The sequence below is a fragment of the Phascolarctos cinereus genome, unplaced genomic scaffold, assembly GCF_003287225.1.
Source record: "Phascolarctos cinereus isolate Bilbo 61053 unplaced genomic scaffold, phaCin_HiC Scaffold_2;HRSCAF=192, whole genome shotgun sequence".
Taxonomy (NCBI): domain Eukaryota; kingdom Metazoa; phylum Chordata; class Mammalia; order Diprotodontia; family Phascolarctidae; genus Phascolarctos; species Phascolarctos cinereus.
In genome coordinates, this window is record NW_027555625.1 from 345,271,598 (window position 1) to 345,288,082 (window position 16,485).

The 16,485-nt window shown below is 40.4% G+C and overlaps 1 protein-coding gene across 1 annotated transcript in view; it reads left to right on the top strand.

Annotated features, from left to right (window-relative positions):
* Nucleotides 1-16,485, top strand: part of MACROH2A1 (macroH2A.1 histone) — a 100,392-nt gene that overhangs the window by 5,166 nt on the left and 78,741 nt on the right. Inside the window, 1 exon segment of the mRNA XM_020991241.2 lies at nucleotides 11,039-11,241. Coding sequence (XP_020846900.1) covers nucleotides 11,070-11,241 — 172 coding nt within the window. The 5' untranslated portion in view covers nucleotides 11,039-11,069.

Consider the following 16,485-nt stretch of genomic DNA (forward strand, 5'->3'; position numbering starts at 1 on the left):
AGATCTGGAGTTGGAGGACCTGGGTGCAAATCCCAGCTTTGCCACTTAGGATTTGTATGATTTTGGAGAAGTCAGTTCATTTCTCTTTGCCTCAGTTTCCAGATGAACAGAATAAGAGGGTTGGACTACATAACCTTTGAGGTAACTTCCAGCTTGTGGTTCCAATAATGTCTGCAAGCCAGTGTTTCCCATATATAAGTTCACAAGCTTATGTTCTCTTCGCTGATAATTAGAAGAAAGTCTAGCTGTTCTGTGTGAATAGCTTATAAGAATCATTTAGCAGTCAGTAACCTTGGAAATGTATTATTGTTTGGGAATGGCTTTTCACAGAACCACCTCACTGTTCCTGGGAGCTTTTATTAGATGGGTTTCCTTTGGAGTGGATATTTTCCATTTTGTATTGGGGCACACCCTTCCGGACTGGGGATGAGGTGAGGAAATCACTTTGTGAATCAGCCATTTGTCTTAATTCAATGCAGCAAGCACCTCATTTGTATAAGGGCTGGTACTTGGGTCTGGGGATATAGACCTTACAATCTAGGGTGATGCGTGGCTATGACCCCAGGGAGAATAGATATGGTGACATCTGAAGTCAGCTTGGGACTTGAAGTAAAATAGGGACTTTAAAAGATAGAGCTGAAGGGAGGGGGGATTATCTTCTAGCCATTAGGGATGAATGTGTGTAAAGATGGGGAAGGGCAGAAATAGCATGGATAAAGGAATAGTCTTATTCAGCTAGATTGTAGACACTGAAGAGGAAATCAGGATCAGGTTAGAAAAGTAGTTTGGAGTTGAAGTCTAAAGTGCCAGGTTCAGAACTTCATACTATAATCGTTAGGCAGTGGGGAGTCCCTGAAGGTTTTTTGGGTAGAGAAATGTCAGGATCAAAGTAATTCGAAGGGAAGATACCTTGGGTGGCTGTATGGAGGATGAATTTAAGAAAGCATAGGCTACAGTCAAGAGAACTGGATTCCTGAATTGGGGTGGTTGTAATGAGTATGGAAATGAGGACTGGAGGGATTTTAGTTTTACTCACTGGGTATTAACATTTGATAAAATTTCCTGTAAGCAGGTAAACATGGCTTGGGGGGGTCTACATCGGTGTTATCCCTTCTGTAGTAGATTTTCCAAGGCAAATTGAAGCTCCCTGCCAATTGGCTGATGTTCAGATGCGCACTGGTTTTAAGCCCCAAATAAACAAATTAGGAAGACAAATGTATAGCAGGTAAAAGGACATACAGTATTCCAAAGCACAGAATAACTGGGTCTTTGGAATATATGTGTGTTGGGCTCACCTGTAGCACTTCATGGCTTGCTTCCAAAGGATTGTGGATGGTTGACTGTAGAATATTTAGCTAGTGCAGCATGCTTTCAAAGAAGTGTGTTTGTGTGCATGAATGGGGACAGATGACATTCTTGATTGGCTGAAAAACTAGAGCAGGTCCCTATTTTAAGCCAATCAGAGTGACGCTTTTTAACCCTAGCCCAGTGAGTGATGGTTATTATACTGTATCCTATGCCTCTTGGGAGTGACAACAGTGACACGGTTAATCATTTTGTATGATGGGAATAAATGGAAGGGAATGTTGTAACAGGATTAGTGTCTCATGCTCCAGAATTAAGTGTCTCAGATGGCCTTGGTGATTGAAGTTGATGGGAGGGTGACAAATGCTTGTGTAGAAAGTGGGCATTTATCCAACTCCATGAGATTGTTATCCTGTGACAACATGGCTTTGATCTGAGCACTAATCTTACGGAATCTGTCATCCTTACAGTAGGATGTAATTACCTTTAAATAGCTGTCACCAATCAGACTCTAATCAATATTTTTATTTGTGGCAAATGTACAAGTATTAATTAGTTAGCTAATAAAAAAACCTTTATAATGTATCTTTAAGCCATTTTGTAATTGTCTCGATTATTTGCTTCTTGCTACTTGGTTTTTAGGTCTGTCTAATAATGGAATTAAATTGCCGAGTCTGAAAAAAAAAACCCTTTGTTTGGCTTTCTGCAAGACAGAAACTTTTAAAAGATGTGCAGAGGTGCTTATTTGGAGAGAACTTTAGGACATCTTTTTGTTTCCTACATTTCTGGAGAATCAGGATATCTGGCTTCTATTCTGGCCAAGCTATTCACATTTAACCTTAGATTAGTTTTGTAGCTTCTGTGGGCCTCAGTTTCATGAATTGTAATAGATGAGAAAAGAATCATCTTTGGCCTACTCATCCCTCTTACAAGTATGTGAATGAGGCACTTTGAACTCCTTGGAGGAAAGTTGCTATGTACTTTGGAAGTGGAATTGCTATTAATGGATTCTGGTGTGGGCATGACAGGCGTTTCTCATGATGGTGTCCTGAAAAAGTCACACACATAGTATTGCTTAGAACTGGGATGTATTCCCAAAATTAGGAAAGGAAATCAGCTGGAAGAGAGGCCTAGATGATAATAATTGTAAAGTGCTTTGCACAGTGCTTGGCACATCATGAGAGCTATGAAAATATTAGCTATTATTATCATATGTAATAAAGCACTGTATTCACAACAGCCCTGTGAGGTAGGCAGTGCAAGTCCCAGCTCTGATACACATTACCAGTGTTACTTTGGGCAGATTATTTAACTTCTCTAAGCCTCAGTTTCCTCATCCATAAAAGGAGAGGATAGGACTAGAAAATAATGTCTATAAATTTTATGATTAGTCAGTCTGCTGATATGCTTTTATTAAGCCCTACTATGTGTCAGGCATAGGGAAAACAAATACAAAAGGGAGCCAGTCCCTACCTGGCAGGAAACTATCAACCTACTAGGGAGGTGCAGTGTGTTCACAGATCTGTATGAAATAAATGCAGAGCGATAAGTGCACTTGGAACCGAAGGACTCAGGTCAGGCTCCTTTAAGTCCATTTTGGAGATGGCATGAGGATCAATCAGAAGGCCCATTTGTCTGGACCGCAGAGTGCATGAAGAGGAGTGATAGAAGACTAGACACGTAGGAGGGAGCTAGGTTATGAAGGGTTTTAAATGCCAAACTCAGGAGTTTACCCTTGATTCTAGAAGCAGTAAGGCACTGGTTTCCCTATTGGAGTTTACTTACTGAGCAAAGGAGTGGCATGGTCTTACCTGTGCTTTATGAAAACCACTTTTATCTCAGTGGAGGATAGGAGGAAGGGGGAGACAGTGCAGGTATGAAGAACAATTAGGCCAATACAGTAGTCCAGATGAGAGCTGAGGAGTGGCTGAACTAGGATGGTGGCTGTGGAAGTAGGGAGGGGAGCAAAGTTAACCTGAAAAAATGAGAATGATACAGGACTGTGAAATCCAGTGTTGGAATGGCTGCTTCCGACTTCCATCCCAACAGTAACTGTGACATGGAGTGGTCAGGGAAGGTTTCCTAGAGGTGGAAGGGTAGGACATGGACTTCAAGGATGGGCAGGATTTAGAGAGAATGGGGAAAAGGAAGATATTAAAGAGAGAAGGAACAGCATGACAGGACTAAGACCAGCAAGTGGAGAAGTAAGGTGCAGAGTTGGGGAACAGTGTGCTGTGTGGTGGGATAGGGGGCTGGGGCCAGGTGATGGATGGCCTCGAAAGCTGTTGTGGTGCCACAGACTCCAGGGCTCGCTCTTCTCTTCTAATGATGGGGCAGTTTTTGGTTTTGTTTTTTTTTTTTAAGTTTACATAAGTCACCTGATCTGATCTCAATAGCCTAGTGCAGGTGGCAGAACATAGCTTATTTTCCCTATCTAACCCACAAACATACTGATCCCTGTTCTGCTGCTCTCTTACTTGTGTGACCTCCCCTTCCCAGGTTTCATCTATAAAATAAAGGGTTTGATCTAAGAACCAGAGAAGGCAAGTGAGGAAGTTACGTAACTAAGGCAGTATGGCTAGAAAGTGGTAGAGCTGGATATAATGATGAGGTCCTCAAACACCTGTTCCTGTGTGTTCTCCTCCCCTGGGGACTGGCAAGGGTTGGAGAGGGTTGTCCCTCTCCCTTTCTATATGAGATATACCCCTCAGTGTTCCAACTATTCTGTGTTCAGTCAAGGTGAGTGATAATAAGTGAGTATTAGAGCATTTTAGGGTTTTCAAAGCATTTTTCTGTGCAGGTATTATTTTCCTCACTTTATAAATTAGGAAATGGAAGATCAGAGAAATTAAGTGACTTTTATTCTTGTCACAGCTAATTTAGTGCTAAAGCTGAAAGGGGTCAAATTTGTGGCTTTCCAAAACAATGGGGTGATTTTCTGTAATTGATTCATGGGTAGGAAAAGAGTAGGATCTTTGCAAAATAAATTTCTGGAAATGCTTTTCATAAGTGGTCACTTTGTCAGAAACTTCAGCTCCTCTCTCTGACCAGGTGATAGATCAAACAATAGTTGGACCGGACAGATTTACAATGGCTATCACAGTAACCAAATGTCCAATCACTTTCCTAAACATACAACAATTGATGGATGTGTAGGAGAGCAGAGAGGGCTCCAGGGTGGCTCAGATGGGAAGGATCAGAGTTCAAGGGGCTAGATTGTATGTATTTTACATAAAAATAAGTCTAAGAAAAACATATTTTCAATTTGGAGTAGAGAGATAAATTAGGATTATTGGATTTAAGAGATGGAAAGGATCAGTTAGTGACCCAGGGTTGGGGAATCTGCAGCCTTGAGGCCACATGTGCCTCTCTAGGTTCTCAAGTGCAGCCCTTTGACTGAATCGAAACTTCATGGAACAAATTAAGAACCTATCTAGGGCAGAGCTTCTCAACCTGGGGTCCATGAACTAGTTTTTAATATGTTTTGATAGCTATATTTGAAAATAATTTGTTTCCTTTGTGAGTCTACGTATTTTAGTTTATTCATTTCAAAACATTTAAGAATGGGGCCCATGGCACAAAAGAAAAGGCGTAGAATCTCTGATCCAGTGCAGTCCCCTCATTTAAGTGATGAGGAGAGAGGTACAGAGAGGAAGTGCATTGTTCAAGATGTCGTAGGTGGCAGAGCCAAGACTCAAGACTCAGATCTTCTGACCCCAAATGCTAGACTTGTAATTAAGAAGATTGGAGTCAGAGGAGCTGACAGCAATTCATGACTTTGATTTCTTCATTATGTAAATCTAGTATGTTGTATACATTGTCTGTAGGCACTTATTCTCCATAGGCTCTTAGCTCTCATCAGGCAGCTGGACTGAAACCATATTGCCCAACCTGATAGCATTCATGCTTCTACAGACCTATTTGGGGAAGCTTCCCTGTGGTTGTTTGATACTTTCATCAAGAATACTGTCAGGCATGTGTAGATCATTCTCAAAAATTTTCTAGAGATGAGAAAGTAGACTACATAGCTAGAATGCACATTCCGGTTTACTCTTCCATAATGACTAATCAGTAATTCTATATTAAGTACCCACTATGTGTCAGGACCTGTGCTGGGCAGTGGATAGACAAAGACAAAAGCAGAACAGTTCTTTTCCTCTAGGAGTTTATGGTCTATCTGAGGGAAATAATATGTATGTTCATAAGTATATACAGAATCCACACCAAATGAATACAAGGTAATTTCTGGTAGGGAGGTAGCTGTTGGTAAAGAAAGGCAGGTGATTTAAATGCAGAGCAGAGCTGGAAGGAACCTTAGAGACTTATCAGCCTTCTGATTTTACTTAAGGGTAGATGAGAGTGGAGAAGGGATCCATGCAAGGTCACCCAGCACCTTAGCCTTGGAGGGAAAATAGAAAATAAGCATTAAGAAATACAGAAGCATTAAATAAATACAGAAAGGTAAAAACATGCCTTTATCTGTGTCTCAGTTTATTTTTTTTATGTCAAAACCTAATTAATATGGAATTACACTATATTTTATTTTATTTTTTTATTAATTTTTTTTTCCATATGCTTTTGAGTTGAAAATTTTTTTTCCCTTTTTCCCCCCCCACCCTCCCCAAGACGGCTCACAATCTGACATAGGCTTTACGTTTACATACCCATTAAACATATTTTCACATTAGTGAAGTTGTAAGTAAAAATTAAAACCAATAGGAGGAACCATCGGAAAGATGAAACAAAATTCAACTTAAGGTAAAATTAAGTGAGAGCGATTCGACTTCCATAGTTCTTTCTTTGGATGTGGACAGCATTTTCCATCCCGAGGCCTCTGGAGTGTGTCTCAGTTTAAAGGGAGATATTTAAAAATCTGATATGGAAACTTATTCTAGAGATGATTTGCTGTGAAACATGACTGTAGAGTGAGGGTGCTCGATTCTATGTGGCTAACATGGCATGCTGGTCAGGTAGATGCCTTCTCCAGTTTGGTTTAAAAATCTTGGAATGAAATGATTATAAAGTGCATTAAGTATGAAAAATACCCTCAAAATGCTGTTTTGTTTACACTATACAAAATTGAAAGGAGTTAAGAGATTGCTGTTATTCATTGATTTCTTTTGTACTACACATGGGTACCTTAGCAGTTTGAGGAAGCCTATGAACCCCCTTTCAGAATGTTCTTAATTGCATAAATTAAGATACATAGGGTCACAAAGGAAACCAATTACATAATGGAATAAAATTATCAAAATGTAAAAAAGAAATTCACAGACCCCAGGTTAAGCACTTCATTTGATACAAAGTCAGAAGAGCTTTCCTCCCTAGATTGATTGCTTGTCCCAGAAGCTCAGCTTCAGGGAAGAGTATTAGGCTAGAGAGACAGTAAATCAGAAATATGACATCTCAGAAACATGCAAGAGGGAGAGGAATTAACACTGAATCTCATTTGTGATGAGCAGGTGCTTCATTAGAAGAAAAGGTTATTATAATACAGTCCCCTTAACCTGTACAACCAGGCATCCCCTGGTGAGGGGTGGTCACTTTCTCTGAAACTCAGATGTGAGGAATACAAAAACAAAAGCCGCTAATGCCCTTGTTCATCTAGAATCAGGGGGCCATAGTTTCTGAACCCCAACGTGAGACGAGTGAAAAAGGCTATTTCATTTGCAACGCCTTGTTTGAAGTACATTTCCCTTTCCTGAAGTTGCAAGTGTGTTTGAAAGTTCACTGCCTTGCTTGACTGAATTGGGGCCTAAACTTTAAACTTCGTAACTATTTATCTTATATACTTAGCCGGCAAAAATTACTCACACAGAGATAAAAAACCTTTATGCAGTTTTTTTCAAATTTTAGTTTCTGTAAGTCTGAAATATATAGCTGTAATAGACCAGGCTTTGTTCTGGCGCACACACGTCAACTTTGCGAGGTGGTTTGGCCCTTCCATAGGCCAGGTGTAAATGTAAAGTTGGGGCTATTCAGTTTTTCAGGGCAAGCTGCTGGAAACAGATCCTGTGAATACCTAAGTACACAATGGGACAAAGAACTTTAATTCTAGGGAACAAGATGTACTTCAGAGCATGTCAAGCACAGAAGTCTAATTGTTCCTCTCCAGCAGAGGTCATACTCTTCTCTCGTTGTGATTAGCCAAAAGTCACTGAAGGCAGCTATGACTGACTACTTAAGGTAGGCCATGCCCCCAGGGATTGTTGAAGGGTGTTATAAGCTAAAGTCACAGTTCAAATAAAGAGCTAAATTAATTTCAGGAAATATTTATCACTTTTTCATATGCTTCTATTTAAAATACAGAAACACCCATCCACTTTAAAAATTACTATAGCAGTACATGACTTTGATATCCGTAGACTCAATGGAAATTTCTATTTGGACTTATGGTTCTAAGAAATAATTTACAGTAACACTACACAGAAGGTAGCAAAATGTTTGTTCAAAACCAAGTTTGGATCCTTAAGACATTATGTGAACCAAGCATTTCCTGCTTTTAGTGGGTAGAGGCACCTGTAAGTAGGGAATATTCATTCATTCATTCAACAAACATTTTTATTAAGCATTCTTCACAGCAGGCCAGTGAGGTTGGTGGCCCAGGTTGCAGCCCTGCATTGTAATTTATTACCTCTGTTACTCTGACTTTGCAGCTTGGTGCGTTTAACTTCTCTGAATGTCAGTTTCCTCATTTCTAGAGTCATTTTTTACAGGTATTTGGAGGGGTTTGGGGGAGAGCTCTAGCAAGTTACTGCTTTTGCTCTGCCATCTTTCCATTCCTTATTTCTAAAATGAGGGAGTTGGACTAATTTCCAGAAGCTAGAGCTGTGACTTATTGTTGAAAGTACTGTTAGATGGTGGTGAAGATGTAAAGTTGACATAAGACACAGTCCATCTAGACCTCTTAGTATTGTAAAGGAATGAGATGCATTGCATTGATAGACATTAAATGTAAACGTTCTCATTTAAATGAGCAAGGCTCATAATTATGAGGACTGCCTTTCTGACAGTAAGCCATAAACCCTGTTTCTGCTTTATCTAGCCTTTAGGGGACAACTGACTCTTTGCCATCCTTTGGTGGCATAGATGTATTCCAGACAATAAGATCTGTCTCCTTTGGACACCTACCTCTGGGATTGATTCTGAATGAAGGCTTGAGCTGCCTTAGCTCCTATCAGATTTGTCTGTCATAGAGTCTGATTTTTCTAAGAATAAAGCTTACTCACATTTGAACCAGGCCTCTCAAGGGGCATTGGAGCCCCAAAGGGGAAGAATGAAATAGTAAGACAGATACAAAATATGTTGCATCATTGGAAAACGTGTGATGCAGTGAACAGAGTGTACCTGGTAGTGCTGTTTATGAGACTGTAATTAGCTTTTTTATAAACATATTTCTATGGCCTTCAGTGAGCTGAAATAACATTCTATATAGCTGGCCCTCTGGATGATGACTAAGAGCTTATTTAATAATGTTAGCTCCATTTCATAGATTAAGAAACTGAGCAGATAAAGGGGTCATGTGAGCTACCAATCGCTAGTCAGTGATTCTGCTGAGAATTCTATATTGTGGCAACAAGTTATAGTGGAGAGAATGCTGGATTTCAACCTGGAAGACCTAGGTTCTAGTCTTAGGTCAACTGTTTACCAGTTACGTAGATGAATCACTTAATCCCTTAAGTCTTGATTTTCTCCTTGGTCAAATGGAAAAATAGTATTTACACTACTACTTTCTTAAAGGGTAATTATGAGGAAAATATTCTATGAATTGTAAAGTGAACTACTTTTCTTGACACCAACTTCATTGTTCCATCATGCCTGACACAAATGAAAAACCCAAGAGACAGTTTCTGAGTAATTAATAGTCAATTTATTAATTAACCTAGCTAATAATCAATAAATTGATGGTCAGTGGTTTTTCTTGGTAACTAAAGACAAAAAACACGAAGAGACTGGAAGCTTTAATGTACTTTTGGAAAAGAGAATGCCCCTGACAGATAAAAATCAACTCTGATTGGTGAACAATTAATGAAGAGGTTGGTAAAAAGTCTTCATGCCCTCCTGCTGAGAATGTGACTTGATCATGAGCCTTAGCCACCTCCAGCAATCTGGACAAAGGAATCCATCTCTACCCAGACCACTCTGGTTGCTTTTCTCCATGAGCTGGGTTACCCTAATCTCCAGTGAGGGGAGGGAGCAGCACTAGGACATGGACTCAATGCTTTAGGGCTGAAATTCACCTAGATTAGATTCTGTTTGTACTTTAAGTAGAAATGAGGTCTCATAGTTGGGTGGGGTCCCGACCAAGATTTTGGAGCATGTTCACAGAGAATTTGGGCAGTCTCATCTGCCAGCCTCATTTTATCCATCAGTCTTGTCCTTCAGAGACTGGCTGACTGACTTCCAGGGGCTGGTCCCTGAATGAAGAAATAAAGAGCAAAAGCCTCAATTCTAATTTAATAATTGGTTATTCATTTAATAAAAAATAATTTCCCACACACTGGGTCAGGGTACCAAGTGCTTTAAGAAAACTGACTATTCCAAAACTATGAGCCTTTTAGGAGGATAGGATTATAGATTTAGAGTCGGAAGGGCCCTTAAAGGTCATCTGGTTCAACTCCCTCCTTTTACAGATGAGGAAACTGAGGTTCACAGGGATTATGTACTTGTCCAGAATCACACAGCCTCTAAGTTTCAGAAGTGGGATTTAAAGCCAAGTCTTCCTGACTTCTAGTCTAGCATCCTGTCTACTATACCTTAGTATCTTTTAGGCTTCAGAGAACTTAAATTGCAGTACTTATTAAGGACCTACTGTGTTCCAGGAACTAGGCTTGGCCCTAGGGATACAGAAGCAAAAGTGAAATCATTCCTGCCCTCATAATATCTTACATCCTATGCCCAAGGTCACATAAGTAGTGAATAAGTTGAGCCAGGATTTGAACCCAGTGCTTTGGACTCCAAATGTAGCATTTCCCCAGTATCTTTAAGGTATATTTTATGTAAGTATGGCAATATGAGCTGTCAGTCTCGCTGCTTTCCCCCACTTTGCTTCCTCTCGCTGCCTGCCTGATTCTTCAGCATCCCCTGTAACAGGTTAGAGGAGTGAGAGGAACTGATGGCTGTTTCTCTCTAGACTCAGCAGATATTTGGTAGAACCTTCAAGTCCAGGGTACCCATAAATTAAATTCCAAAGAGACCTTGGAAGTTAGTTCCTCTTGTCACTTAGAACCAGAAGCATTAAGTTAGTCATGGTTTTTAAGATTCAGTTATTCTCCATGCAAGTGAAGTAGCTTCAGAATGTGTATGGTCAGCAAATAGATAAGCGCTAGGCTTTAGCTCTGTGTAAATATAATGATTAAATATAAAGCATAGAGAACCTAGCAAAGAAATCCAATTTTCTCTTTTAAGTATACAGTATAGAGGCACTTAAGGACAGTCATCATTTTCATGGTAATATTTAAATGGAATGGCAAATAAAGTAAATGGATGTCAGTCACAGTGTCAGACATGGGAAGTGGAATCATTTAAAGGAGAAAGGAGCAAATTCATTCCAAGAGAATAAAGAGGACTTCAGTGTTTGCAAGTCTAGATGGAAGAACCAAATCCACTGTCTTATTTGCCTTCAGTTGGGCAGATATGAGGTAGACTCTTAGTGCATGCATGCATGTCCTGTTCCAGGTGATCCCAGAATTGGAGTGGATGATCTGATTGCTTTTTCCCTTTGCCTTTATAGTGTGCTGTTTCACATCCAGGAAAAAAACAAGATGTCAAGCCGGGGTGGGAAGAAGAAGTCCACCAAAACCTCCCGGTCAGCAAAGGCTGGAGTCATCTTCCCTGTGGGGCGGATGTTGCGGTACATTAAGAAAGGACACCCCAAGTACAGGATTGGGGTGGGTGCTCCAGTGTACATGGCTGCTGTGCTGGAATACCTGACTGGTGAGTCTGACTCCACAATGCAGTTTCAGGTTGAACACCTAACATGTCGCGTGAATGCTTGCTGGACAGCCATTTCGTATTTGAGGGGAAGGGGGAGACACCGAGGAGAAGTAAAAGCTGTAGAGCTTATCCTCTCAAGTTTACAGTCTGACAGGACTTTATGCACAAAGAAATAATCGGTGAATAATATGTTTAAATGCTAAAATGTGATATAGACGTAGGTTCAGGAAAGGGGGAGATCAGTGTGGGCTGGGGAATTTAGAGAAGGCTTGCAGGAGGAGGTGGGCTTTGAGTTGAGCTTTGATGGATTGGGAGAATATGGATCGGCACAGAAAAGAGAGGAGGAGGAGGGCATTTCAGGCTAAGACAGCAGCATGAACAGAGATGTAAAGACAGGGATAAGTGGGGTATGTTTAGGGGACAGACCATTTATGTGGAGTAGCAGGGGCTTGTTGGGATAGTTGGAAAGAATGCAATTTAATGAACATTTATTAAGCACCTTCTATGTGTGAGACCTTGTACTACAGCCTGGGGATTCAAATGAAGAATGCAATCTCTGTCCTCAAGGAGCTGGCGGTGTGGATGAGTCATGTACAAAAGGCACCTACAAAACAAGGATTTTACAAAGGAGGATGCGGTTACCACAAAGGAGAGCTGCAGACAAAGTGGTTGAAGAAAATTTGAGGAGAGATGAAACAGTTGAGACTGGGGGAAGTAGGAAGAGTTTTTTTTAGGGAAAAAGATTCCTATAGAATCCCACTAGTAAGCCTTAAAGTCTAGGATTGTTTCATGTCTGTCTGTTTTGTATTTTGCATTTTTTTTTGTCTGTACCTGTGATTTCTTTCATAAGGAGAACTCTAATCTGTTAGTATAGACGAGCACCTGTTGTACAACTTAATGTCTCAGAGATTGGCCATGGGAACAGAGAGATTAAGTCACTTGTCCCAACTGATATGTGTCAGAGGCAGAACTTGACCCAAGTCTTTCATATTCCAAGGCTGTTCATGATGTTTTGCACAGAGTAGGAACTTAATAAATGTTGATTGAATATTTATGGAAATATAAGTCTCAACAAGGTAGGGTTTAGGTTCCTCAAATCTAATACACTCAGCTCTCATGGAGCCATATTTTTGTTGTCCCGCTACTATTACTTTTGGCACTTGGGAAATAAGAAGGCAAAACTGTCTTGTTAATGCAAACCAACTCCTATATAAAGTGCTCAACAAGGAGTAGGTCAGATCCTCTAGAGATAGATAATGTAGGGGAAAGAACAGTAGATTGGGAGTCAGGAATTGCTTGGACAGTCATCCATTGTCCAAAGCAGTAATCCCTTTTGACTTTCCTTGAAAGGGATCATCCAGTCTGCTCAAATACATCCAGTGATGAGGATGAGGAATCCACGATTTTTCAAGTCTACCTGTACTCTGAACTTCCATTTTCTTATCCATTAAATAGAGGCAATTATTTTTGCTTGGTGTAGAAGCAAACTAACATAGTGAGCAGAGAACTGGCTTTGGGGTCAAGAAGACCGGAATTTCAGTCTCACCTCTGACACATACTGTCTGTATGACCCCACACTCTCTAAGATGATAAGTTCCTTATCAGGTACTGATCTACATTGATAAAGGGACTTAATTGATCAGGAACTCCTTAACTCAATGAAATTACAGGCTAAGATGAAAAAAAAATACTGCAATTCCTCCCTCATAGGGTTGTTGTGTAGGGCCCACAATCACATATGTGTAAATGCTTTGAAAAAAGTCATGTTTTGATTGGTTTTACGACCTTGGAGATCACAGGCTTCATGATCCTCACATTTTACAGCGGAAAAAACTGAGGCTCAAAGAGGGCAAGGGGCTCAGCTTAGGTTCCCAAAGCAAATTACCAAAAAGTCTAGAATGAAAACCCAGGTTTTCTAACTCCCAGAACAAGGCTCTAAGCACTACAGTGGGTAGAGTGTTAGAGTGCCTTGTGTCCTGCTGTATGATACTTTCAATTCACTTCAATTAAAAAAGCTTTTTAAATCTTCTTTTTATTGATATCTTTTGTCTTTACGTGACCTTTGTTTCTGAACATATCTTTCCTCTTCCTACTCAGAGAGCTATCCCTTCTAACAAAGAATAAAAGAGAAAAAAATCCAGTTCTGCCAAACGAACCAATTGCATCAGATATGTCTGCAGCATATGTAATAATCCAAAACTCCCCTTGTCCTCTCTGTTCCTTCTGTAAAATGGGGACAATAATTTCTGCCTTAAAAGTTTGTTTTGAAGATCAAATGAGATACTCTGTCATGCACTTTGCAAACTTTAATGTGCTCTATTAGCTATTAGTTAATAGTATTAGTTATTATAAATCCTATGCAGAATGCATATATGAGAAGTAAATATAAAGGAAATTTGAGCAGCTAAGGAGCACTAACAAATACAGGACACTAACTCTTCTTCTCATGGAGAGTTAGGCCTACCCGACCAGTTATCATTCTGTACTTTCATGCATAGTTCATGGGGGCCTAGCTGTGAAGAGGGCAGTGGTAATCTTGCAGTTGTGAGGGGGCAGGAGGACCAGTGTTTAATGAATAGGCTTCCAACATTCAGAATACTCTAATACTCTTTGTTCTTTTTTTAGTGGGATGTTGGAATCTGGGGTTAAGGAGGATGATGATTCACCTTCAGGTTTACATTTTAAATTCCCTTAACCAGAATGAGAGGAGAATCATAAATTTGGAATTAGAAGGTAGCTTTGAGATCATCTAATCCAACCCTCCATTTTACAGATGAGGAGTTCCCTCTCACTCTGCATTATCATTTTATTGTCATTTAATTTTTGCTTCAGTGAGAACATTTTCTTTCAACAAATATTAAGTGTCTGTTATTTGCAAAGGCCTGTGGGACGACCCAAGTGAATGAGACCCAGTTGTTGTCCTCACAGAGTTCTTGGTTTAGTAAGGGTTGTAGGGAGGGCTTAAGGCGTGAACACAGATAAATATGCTGTATGGCAACGTGTAGCATGTCCCATGTGAATGATAAAGACAGCAAGAACTTTTGGAATATGGGGGACAGAGAGTTCTGTTGGTGTTGTTAGAGAAAGTTTCATGGAGGAGGAGGTGGCATCTTGAAGAAAGGGCAGTGTTTAAATAAGTGGGGATGGAAGGAGAGGGAGGAATGAGGCATTTCAGGCAGTGAGAGAACATTATGAGCAAGCTCCGTAAGAAAAGATAAGGCTTTCGTGGTGGAAAGTGAGTACAGCAATTTGGATGGGATATGGAATATATTCGTTTGTTCATAAACAGATACCAAGCACTTAAAGTAGGCTGAATTACTGTGCTTCGGGAGACACAAAGTTTAAGTAAGAAGCTGTTCCTTCTTGGATTTTACAGTCTCACAGGGAAAGATATGTAATTGTAACATATAGTATAACATAAGTGCGTTAGAGAGAGGCACAAAATGAGAAAAATAGCTGACATTTAAGTAGCACCTTAAGGTTTATGTAAAGCACGGTACACACTAATCTTATCTGACTTGTACAGCAGCCCTGTGAGATGGATGTTACAGGTATGATCTCCATTTGGAAGTGAAGGAAGCAGACTGGGAGGAGTTAATTTGCCTATCGCCATACAGCTAGTAAGTATTGGAAGCAGGATTCGAACCCATGTTCCTTCTGACTTGAAGCCTAGCATTCTTTCTAGGATGTCTGCTTTGGGAAGTTGGGGTGAGACCAGGGGAGGGGATTATTGAAGCCTCATAGAGGAGTTGGCTCTTGAGTTAGACTTTAAGGGCTATTTCCTTTAAAACTCCAGCCGCCTCCTGCGTGAAACCTCTTTCCTTTATTACCTCAATTCTAAGGGATTTTTCTTTTCTATGTTAGGCAAGAAGGGAAGGGAAGACATCCTAGGTGTAGGAAGCGGTGTGAACAAATACATGGAGGCAGGAGAGTACAAAGTGTGTCGGAGGCAGGAGTTTTGATCTCTCTGGCTAGAGCTCAGAACTTGTGGGAGGACAATATTATGAGATAAGTTTGGAAGGCTCAGGTGTGACCCAGTTGTGAAGGTCTTTGAGTGTTTTCAAGGCATTTGAACTTGAGTCATTAGGCTGTAGGGAGCCATTGAAGATTTTTAAGCAGAAGAGTAACATGACCACATACATGACCCTCAATCCCTTTCTAGTCTGTTTCTGTGATTCTTTGATTCTGTGGAAGATTATTTTGGCTTCAGCATGAGGGATAGATTGGAGAAATAAAAATTCAACAAGACCTATAAGGAAGCTATTGGAATAGTTCATAGGAGTGCTAATGATGGGAGTGAGGGTGGGTCTAGAGAGGAAGGGACAGAGTTGATGCTGAGGTTACATTGATAGGACTTGTGGGAGAAGATGATACAGGAGGAGTTAAAGATGAGACTAGAGGAAGATAAGGCTAGAGAGCTAAGTTGAGGCTGGGTTTAAACAGCCTATGAAGCTAGGACTTTGTCCCGCTATCATTAGTAGGGAGTTATTGTAGATCGTTGAACAAAGAGGCATATGCATGTACTCCCTGGCTTTGGGAAGATTTTGTGGGGAGGGGGAGACAGACACAGAGACAAAGAGAAAGAAAAAGGAGGGGGGAGAGGGAAAGAGAGGAAGAGACCGACAGAGAGGGAGGAGAAAGAGAGCATACAGGTTTGCAAGAAAAGGGAGCAACTAAAGGCTTTATGATACAGGGAACATTTCTGAAGCCTTACTCTTCAAGTCCAAACACTTCAAAAAGTGTTGTCCACTATTTGCCTGCCTGCAAGATCCTTTGGCAAGCACAGTGAAAAGGCCCCTTTAAGGATCATTCTGGCTGCTGCTGAACAAAAATGTTAGTCATCTAGAGTCATGCAGCAGGCTGCTTAGTTAGCTGGTGGCATATCTGGCATTTGAACTCTGACTCAAAATGTAATGCTTTTTCCATTATAACACATTTTCTTCAATACATAGAATAATAACAGATAATAGTAAGTAGTATTTTAGAACACCGGTTAGAAGTTAGGTATATCTAACTGCCCTATGTCAATGTTATTGATAAGTTTTGGACTTTGGCTTGAGTTATCCTCATCGAGAAGAAAAGTTGAAGTCTTAGGATCATAGATTCAGGTCTAAAAGGGACCTTAGAGGTCATTGAGTTCATCCCCATTTTCCTGAGGCTTGGGCCTCAAGTCAAGTGACTTGTCTAAGATCACATAGACTATGTCAGTGCTGGGAAGTTTTATCATTGGTTGGAGGTATTAGG